The 10,162-nt window shown below is 36.1% G+C and overlaps 2 protein-coding genes across 3 annotated transcripts; both read left to right on the forward strand.

Annotated features, from left to right (window-relative positions):
• Positions 1-307: 307 nt before the first annotated feature.
• lrrc15 (leucine rich repeat containing 15) lies at positions 308-4,051 on the forward strand. 2 transcript variants are annotated; one of them, XM_073953367.1, is made up of 2 exons: positions 308-1,259; positions 1,322-4,051. In XM_073953367.1, the coding sequence occupies exon 2, from the start codon at positions 2,048-2,050 to the stop codon at positions 3,740-3,742; it is 1,695 nt and encodes a 564-aa protein (XP_073809468.1). In that variant the 5' UTR covers positions 308-1,259; positions 1,322-2,047; the 3' UTR covers positions 3,743-4,051.
• Positions 4,052-5,719: 1,668 nt separating this feature from the next.
• On the forward strand, positions 5,720-10,162 carry LOC137490238 (uncharacterized). The gene is made up of 2 exons (XM_068218336.2): positions 5,720-5,771; positions 7,725-10,162. The coding sequence occupies exon 2, from the start codon at positions 9,060-9,062 to the stop codon at positions 9,408-9,410; it is 351 nt and encodes a 116-aa protein (XP_068074437.2). The 5' UTR covers positions 5,720-5,771; positions 7,725-9,059; the 3' UTR covers positions 9,411-10,162.

Raw genomic sequence — 10,162 nt, forward strand, 5'->3', positions numbered from 1 at the left:
ATTTTATGAGTATGTGCACATATGGTTTACCTCAAAACTAAATGTTTTGCTTTTGGTTCTGTTCTGTACCAAACTTCAGAACTACCGCTACATATAGTCAAACAATCGTTGACTCTTTTTTTTTTTTTTTTTATATAGTCACATCATCTAAACGCCCACAGATCCTTGTTTACGCACTCAAATACCCACAAACTTCCTGCCCCTTTAAAGAGCAGCACAAGGGTGGGGCCCCAAACCAGCACTTCCCCACCAACTCATTTCCAAATAATGTGCGAGAGTACATGAGAGCTTTTGTGCAAGGCAGAGCAGTTAACGGCTGACTGTAAAAGGGATAACCAGATAGATATGAGGAGGCAGAAAGGAATCTGACCAAAAAAAACATCCCATCTGTTTAAAAGCAAACGGGGAAACGCTTCAGTGTGACGAGGAGAAACACACATATCTCTGACAAATCTTCAAGGTCAACGGTAAGACATTTTGTATGAATTCATTACTTCTGATTGTCAATAAAACATAACCCTTAAGTTAACAGTATTACAGTGTACCTAATTATAATTCTTAAAGAGTAGTTAGTATTAATAGTAAATGCACAACAAACATGTCTTTACAACATGTTTTGCTAAATCAGAATTGGCTGAAATTAAAATGGCTATTTTCTAAAAAACAAAATGCTGTGAATAATAGTTGGAAGCAGACAGTTAAATGTGCCAGCTCTCACAGAGTGTAGCTTGGTTTTACTGGAACAGATTATAAAGTCATGAAGTTTTGTTCCATGTGGTTTTCAGTATTGTCCTGACCTAAAACTGTATGCTTGTATACTTATTTACTTCTATTAAATGTTTATGAAAGGAGACTAGTGTTTACCAATTTATTAGTATTTCTTTCCCTGTATGAAAAAGAGAGGTGAGTAGACAAATGCAATTGTCATCATCCTAATCAGGTGCATTTCCTGTTAAGAACATCTGTGCCTGTATAGCAAAGTAGTGCTGTATACTCTAATTTCCAGCACTCTCTTTAAAGTACAGTAATCTGTCACTTTACAGGTAACACTTTATTTTGATGGTCCATTTGAGTATTAGTAGACTGCCTGCCTAATATACATGTATGTTGATACTGCTGCTATACAGATATTTAATTGCAAGTACATGTAAGTACACTTATAATTTTATGATAATTAGTTGGCATGTAAATGCAATGTAACTTAAATTCAACAAACGGACCATCAAAATAAAGTGTGACCAGTTTCCAAATAATAAAATGTTGGAAGGTCAAAGAGTAGTACTAATATTTTTGCATAGGCTTAGACAGCAAAAAGTCAAATGTAAAGATGTTAAATAAAGTATTGTTTTCAAATCCAGTCAACATTTAGAATTCATTCATTCATTTTCTTGTCTGCTTAGTCCCTTTATTAATCCGGGGTCGCCACAGCTGAATAAACCGCCGACTTATGCAGTAAGTTTTTACGCAGCGGATGCCCTTCCAGCTGCAACCTATCTCTGGGAAAACATTCAGAATTAGTAAAAGTATTTTTTTTTTACTTTTATTAACACTGAATCAGCCAATATTATCATCTTTGTGAAGTCGAAGATGAGTTTTGATAAACTAAAACAATTCAAGTAAAATTTTAAAAAGAGATATTGAGTGAACATTAAAAAAATACATTGTAACTGCTCACTAAATAAATGCAGAAGTTGTTTAAACTTTTTACAGTGCATAAGTAAACTAGACAATTATGTCTTAAACCAAAATTCTGAATATCTAAGATAAGAAGGATGTAAAAGTGTGAGAAAAGCCTAAATGTGGTTGCAAAACCACTGTAGGTTATTTACAGAACCAAAACTTGTGTGATATGGGTGGAGGAATACCATAACAGGAAGGTTACCCAAGAGGCTTTGTCACAAATAGTCAACCACCCATCTTTTTCCCTCTGTGTGTGAACATTTGCAGTGTGTCAAATTTAGGCTTTTGTGTGGCTCTCAATGTTTATAAGTACTACTTCTGTAAAGTATTACAAATGCTATAATTTCTGCTGTCTTTGTAGGAATCAATGGACCTGGCGTTGTTTGTGATTATTGGCATGTGTGCCATGAAAGCTGTTGCTTCCTCATGTCCAGAAAGCTGCCAGTGCCAAGTGACCAAAATTGTCTGTCAAGGATTTTCAGTGAAAGAAATTCCACTCCCCATGCCCCCAACCATCAACGCTCTTGTTATCTCCAACACCAGCATTCAATCATTAAAACCATCGGATTTTCAGACTTTCGCTGAGACGCTTACACTGTTTGTAGCCAAAAATTCGAATATAACAGAGGTGGAACCTCATACATTTGATCAAGCTTTCAATCTCAATGTCTTAGGTTTCAGTGGGACGATGCTAACCTCTCTACCAGACAACCTGTTTCAGAATCTAACTGCATTAACAACTTTAACACTGAGTGGCAACAAACTAGAAGTTTTGCCATCATCTCTTCTTACTCCACTTGTAAATGTGAACAAATTAGACCTTAGCAAAAACCTTCTCAGCTCTCTGTCAGAAGATGCTTTTAGGGGTTTAGACCAACTAGAAATGCTCATGTTGCAGAGAAACTCAATCAAACAGCTTCACAGCAGCACTTTTCAGGGGCTCAGTCATCTCAGGTCCCTGTTTTTACAGCAAAATGAATTAACGGATATACCAGCAGGCTTATTTGATGATTTGGTGAACCTTGAGGTATTGCATCTACAAGACAACAAAATCGAGCAATTGCCGGCAAATCTTTTCGCAAAAGTGCAGAAGCTAAAGAAACTCTACCTCTCCAGCAATAGGTTATCATTGCTTCCCAGTGGAATCTTTCTGAATCTTCCCAACCTTACTCATTTTTCACTGTACGACAACCGACTCAGTAGGCTAATGCCTGAGACTTTTGGCCCAATGGCCCTTCAAGAGCTTTGGCTGTATGACAACTTGTTAACCCACCTCGAGGAGAATGTGTTCAGCAATTTAACCAACATACGTCTTTTGGTAATCAGTAGGAACCGAATTCAGTACATCTCTCCCGGTGCATTCAATGGCCTGATAGAGCTTAAGGAGGTTTCCCTTCACACCAATCGATTAACCAATATTGAACCTGGGATTTTCAGAGGCCTTCCAAACTTAGCGAATATATCTATAGAGAACAATCAAATAAAGCAGATACCCATACAACTGTTAGATGGTGTGTCCCGTTTGTCTCTTCTGGAGATGCAAAACAATTCTCTACAAAACTTGCCCAAAGACTTTCTGAACACTTTGTCTATTGTTGAGAATGTTATTCTTCATGAAAATCCCTGGAGGTGTGATCAGGACATAATACCTTTTTGGGATTGGCTTTCACAGCATTCAGAGAAAGTGAAGAACCTTTCCCTCGTGATGTGCTCTTCTCCTCCACCCCTGAATGGTAGAATTGTGAGAGAGCTGATAGAGGATGACATCATGGTCCAAGAAATGACAACTATGACAACGGTTGATACTTCATCACATAACACACCCGCAAGTACAACCAAAAGGCCACCAGATTCAAACTTCACAACAATCTCAGATGAGAAAGAAGACCAAAGTGGAGGTGATGCTGCGGGTCAAGGTCTGTCCAAAGAAAAACTCATTATCATAGTTGCTATCATTTGTACTGCTGTCGTTGTTAGTCTCATCTCCTGTGTGTTATGGAGGAAGAACAAGCGAGGTAGTGAAAACTTAGACCGTCATAGAAAGACAAATGCAGTTATTTAGCATTATCTAAAGGCTCAATGTGTTGTTTTATTATCTCTGTCTGTTTAAATAATGAGCATTGTCATTTTAACAGCTGTATTTTCTTTGGAAATTTTCTTTCTTTGTAACATTTTTTTTCTGTCCTGCATGCATAGTTGAGCTTACTTACAGTTTGACTGAAAAAAAAAAAAAATCAATGTTGATTGTATGATTTATTGATCATGATTTAATGAATTGTGTCATAATGTAAAGAAATGTACTGTATTGTGTGCAAATGACTGCACACATTCTGCAAATTTGAGTTAAATAAATATGTTTCTTCATGACAAATTTTAATTTTCAAATATTTTTTTATTAACCTAATTTGGGTGTTGACAACATTATATTATGGGATTGACTTTGACTGAGCTATTTAATGTTAAGCAGTAATCATGCATAACTATCAGGCCCGGATTGGCTAATCGGGAGGACCGGGAGAATTACCGGTGGGCCGGTCCGTTTTTTGGCCGCGAGGGCCGGTGTCCCTAGCTCCAGAACTCATAACTCCATAACTCATATGAGTCACTTTTCCTTTTTCAACTGTTGTGGTCCAGTGGTTAGCATGTTAGATTACAACGCCGCTGACCCGGGTTTGATCCTCGTCTGTGTATGTTTTTTTATTTTCTTTTTTATTGTTAAGACATATAATACTGTTTGGGTTGTTGAACATTTGAAGTTCTAAAGCAGCTGTTTTCTCAAAAAAAGACGTGATAGTGTAATTAGAAACTGAATTGGAATGACCTTATTTTAATATAGTCAGTCGTGAACTGAGGTGGGCCGGTCTGAGGCTTGAAACTCCAGGGCTGAAAAGGAGTCCCACTCCGGCCCTGATAACTATGCACTGTAAGACAACAAGAAAACACAAACTGCATATATTCAAACATATACATAAATACACATACAGTGCTCAGCATATATCAGTACACCGTATTTTGAAAATGATTTTTTTTTTATCAATTGATCTGTGAATTCAGGTAAAATATGTTGGTGCATTTGAACAAAACAGGTTTAATAACAATATTTTTATTAAAATACCATTTTAGTCACAGGACAGTATGAGAAATAGAAAGATAAAACATTTAAATTCAAGTGAAAGAAAATATATACAGTAGCAATCAGTATAATTTAACCCCTTTGAATTTGTTTTTCTTTTTTATCTCCTGTAGAAGGTCTTATTTGTTTAATTTCAGCTAGAATAAAAAAAGTAGTTTTTAATTTAAAAAAAAATATTTTAAGGTCAAAATTATTAGCCCCTTTAAGCTGTATTTTTTGATAGTCTACAGAACAAACCATCGTTATACAATGATTGCCTAATAACCCTAGCCTGCCTAGTTAACCTTATTATCCTAGTTAAGCCTTTATACTGTATGTCACTTTAAGCTGTATAGAAGTGTCTTGAAAATATCTAGTAAAATATTATTTACTGTCATCATGGCAAAGATAAAATAAATCAGTTATTACAAATGAGTAATTAAAACTATTATGCTTGGAAAAGTGTTAAAAATATTCTATATTAAAAGAAAATATTCTCTCCCTTAAATATAAATTGGGGAAAAAAGTAAACAGGGGTCTAACAATTCAAGGGGGTTGATAATTCTGATTGCAACCGTATATTTTAAAAGTTATTTGTTTCTCTTGAATTTTCCTTTTTTTTCATTAGTTTTTATTTGATATATTTTCCTAACATGTACATTTGGGTGTACTAATTACTTATTTCATTAGATTAGCTCCAAATTTGGCTTCAGTACTAACTAAACTAATGTGCAGTATATGCACATACAGTAGAATATTGAATTCCCTAAATAAGTGAGGGAACTTTTGAAAGTGAGTTTGATGATTTTAGTTTCTTATCTCTTTAAACAGAAACACACTTTCCACACCCGTTCTGCTGCCCAACAGCCACACGAGTAAACACTTGGGATGTATAGATAAGAGTAATGCACTACGCACTTTTATTTGCTCTTGGTAACATCTTTCTAGATGGACATTCAGGTCCAACAGAGATGAGCAGGTAGGAATAACTTTTTATTTGATATTTCCAATTGATCTATTTTCTCATTTCTGTAAAAAAAAAGAAGTTGAAAGCGGATCAGAATGTCAATCAATAATAAATGTTTACCTGGATTAAAGTTCTTCTATCGTGTTTAAATTGTATGATTTGTGTCACAAAGTCTGCAAAATCAAAACACATCAGATATGCCAGATCTGCTGTTTCTGGAAAAAAAAAATCTATATATTTATTTTATAATTGTAGTTTCTGTACTTCTCAACAAATGCTTGTACACCTAATCTTTATTAGCTCAGCTTTTTATGCACTGTATTGGTCATTATTATGAAAAACAGGATCAGCTTTCTTTAATGCTGCCTTCATATGTTATCATAAATTTCTCATTTCCCACATATAAAGTTGTGATATGGACTTGTTGCATGTTGTCAGAAAGAATACAAGTGTCATCATATTCATAGTAATTAAATATTCATCACACACATTTCAACTTCCTGATTCTTCTGGTATTTATTATTTTGGTATTTTGAATCAAATACATGCTAATTTTACTGTTTAAAAATCATAAAATAAATCCCAAGTGGTTATTCATATATGTAAATATGTACTGCCTCATAAAAAATAGATATCTTGTGGAAGAAAAACTTAGAAGGGACAAAAAATATATTGTAGAAATCTTTCTGTCCTTCAACATGTTAAAACTGATGACACTTCCAACAATGTCAACATTTCCCAGATGCAATTTTATACACATCAAATTCAATTGTATGATAAATCTGACAGCATTTGAAATCTGCATAATTTGATTTAATGAATTTTATAGCCAATTGGTAAATCATAGGAGTGTATTGATTCAAGTACAAGGGCATTTAATATTAAGTAATTACATTACTTACCCTTTTCACAAGGTGGTACCGGTAAATATATGGAAAATATCTGGAATGACTTTATTGGTAACTTTAAAAAAGCCTGTTCACACAGGCAAGAAGATTCCACAATTTTTTTTTTTTTTTTTCGGAAAAAAACATTCACACATCCATTCCAAAATTACCAGTAAAATCTGACATCATCAACAAGAAATGACCTCTGAACGACTGCACTTGTATTTGTAAATGGGGTCAGGCTTTTGTTGATGATTTCACTTTTATCTAAAGCTTTAGCATGCAGCTGCTTTGACCCAGACACATCCAAAGGCAGAAGTGAGAACTGCAGCTAAATGTTTACACATTTGACTTCATTACAAATTCTGTGGATGAATAAGTATTGTAAACAACTTCGATGTATACATATGAAGAAACACTTTCGCATGCCGAGATGTACATAATATGTGTGTAGAGCTTTCAGATAAACTCGTATCAGTATATCATAAGCATTTTATCAATAGTTCTTTACACAGTTGGCGTTCAGAAGGAACATACATTATTTGACTAACAACTAGCAGCTAAATGTGTCTGGAAAAAAATATTCAAAGGCTTTTATTTTCATAATCAGCGTGGATGTGAATGCGTCTGAGTGTTCTGATTGGCTGGAGTAGACATCTCATGTCAGAACGTTCTAAACGTGAATGCACTCTTTCCAGAAACTTTCCTTCTGCGTTCACACTGAGCAGCATTCCGGCAAATTACCGGATGTTACAACTTCTATTTCTCAAAAATCGTCAAACTAATTTAATGGTGTTTTCAAAAAGGGCCTGTTCACACATAATCGCTTCCAGAAATTTGCCAGTAATTTGTGGGAAAGGTGTATATGTGTGAAAAGGCCTGCAGTTAATTATTGGCATGTCATGTAAAATATAGCATTTAAGTCATATTCTAGTGAATGATGATTGTTTTCAAAACCTTTTAAAATTGCAAAAAGATTTTTAGTACACTGCTGTCACATTAATGCAAGTTAGGTTTAATTCTGTACAAGTTGCTTTGGTTTGGAATTTTTAACTGAATTTGTTGTTTTGTTTGACAGCATGGATTTACAAAGTGCACAGGTATTCTTTTTCATACTCGTGCACTTGCACTGGAGCCACACAACAGATATATGTGCACCAGGCGAAGACTGCAAAAATAAAGAAGTGTTTGACAAATCAGTGACAACGATCCCTGAAAATCTGAAAGATGGAGCAGATGAAATATTTTTTGTAAACAGTAAGATTGATATCATACCAAAAGGAGCTTTTTCTAAAAATCCTCAAATAAAGAAACTGGAATTTCTCGGTACTTCGACTGAGTCTGTAGAGGTCGGAGCTTTTGAGGGTTTACCTGATATCGCCACCATTGAGATATCTAGCACAAACGTGACATCATTACCTGTTGGTGTTTTTAAGGATCTCGTCAACCTTCAAAGACTTGTTTTAAAAAGCAACAAAATCAACATCCTTGAAAAGGGGTTATTTGACGATCTAACCCAGCTCCAAGAATTATTTCTGCATATGAATGAGATCACCGCGATCGAGGAGGGGACATTTGACAATTTAGAGAATCTCAGACTTCTACATCTTGCAAAAAACAACCTCAACTCCGTATCAACATCTCTCTTTTCCAAACTCAAGAGCTTACGCATTTTCAGGCTTTATGAGAATCTGCTGACTGCAATGCCTGATGGGATTTTTGATAGTCTTTCTGATCTGACAGAGATAGCCTTGCAAGGCAACCAAATCTCGTCCTTACAACCAAATTTGTTTCCACACAAAAGCAAAATAGTAAAACTCTTTTTGGACCATAATCTTTTGACAGAGTTGGAGCAAGAGCTATTTGTAGGTTTCATTTCATTGAAAAGTTTAACTCTGCACAACAATCAACTCACCAGCCTTCCCAATGTTCTTTTTGGAGAAATGCCCAAATTGACTGAATTGAGTTTAAACCATAACAATCTCACACACTTACCACCGGGAGTTTTCAGCCCACTTAAGAAGCTCAAAAAGTTAGACCTTTCTTCAAACCATTTCTCGATGATATCTGGAGACTTTTTTGAGGGTCTTGAGAAACTGGCTGATCTGAATCTTCAAAATAACTATATAAAGTCATTAAAACAAGAAGACTTTGACAAACTTCCGCTCCTTTCAATACTCAGACTGGAACACAATAAACTACAAAATCTTCCTGCAGATGTTTTTGACTCTCATCCAAAACTCAGTAAACTCTACCTGAACAACAACCCATGGCAGTGTGATTGTAACCTGTTGCCATTCTTTGAATGGCTGAAGGACAATGAAGACAAGGTTAAATCAAAACCTCCACTCTGTGAGTCGCCAAATCATCTGCTAAATCAACCAATCCCCTCTTTTGAAGAAAAAGATTTAATATGCCTCACCACTTTACCCCCTACCACACCTCTCCTTACAACCACCGTGCCCATGACAACAACAAAGTTAACCACCACAACACCAGCAGCACCCACAACGGCAACACCGACAACAACTACTCAACCCACAACTGTGCCAACCACCACCGCTACAACTACAGCTTTAACAACAACATCAGTGCCAACCACCGCATCAACAACTACTCCACAACCAACAACTGCACCAATAACAACATCAGTGCCAACCACCGCATCAACAACTACTCCACAACCAACAACTGCACCAATAACAACATCAGTGCCAACCACCGCATCAACAACTACTCCTCAACCAACAACTACAACCCTTAAGACTACATCAATGCCAACCACGATATCAACAACTACGCTACAACCAACAACTACAACATTGACAACCACATCAGAGCCAACCACAATATCAGCAACTACATTACAACCAACAACTACAACCCAGAAGACTACATCCATCCCAACAACTATATTTCAACCAACAAATACAACCCTGAAGACTACATCCATGCCAACAACCATTCCAACAACAACAACACTACAACCAACAACTACAATTCCTACCACATCAGCACTTCAAACAACAGTTGCAACAACTTCAGTTTCTACAACCATGTTAATCCCTACCACTATTACAAGTCGCATAACAACCTTACCACCCAGCACGACAACAAGGAGAACCACACCATTTCTGACCACAGCGAACAGTTTCACATGTGGCTCTCTTCAGACACCTCCATCAAGCCACACTTCTGTCCACGAGTACTCATCATGCAAGGAACTGGCGATATTTTACACTACTTTGCTGCTGGTGGAAATATGCTGTACTCTGGTGCTGGCCAAATACACTTATTCATTATACTGCTCACTGGAGCAAAGGGAGAGACTGCACAACCAAGTCAAGCTGACTCACTTCTCTTATACTAAGTCTATTTCTCTTAGGCCAGTGGACGAGACAGAAACTATAACACTATGATTTATATTTGCATTTATTTATTTGTTTTCTTTTTGGCTTAGTCCCTTTATTAATCAGGGATTGGCACAGTGGAATGAACCACCAACTTATACAGCAT

The sequence above is a fragment of the Danio rerio genome, chromosome 6 (assembly GCF_049306965.1).
Source record: "Danio rerio strain Tuebingen ecotype United States chromosome 6, GRCz12tu, whole genome shotgun sequence".
Classification (NCBI taxonomy): domain Eukaryota; kingdom Metazoa; phylum Chordata; class Actinopteri; order Cypriniformes; family Danionidae; genus Danio; species Danio rerio.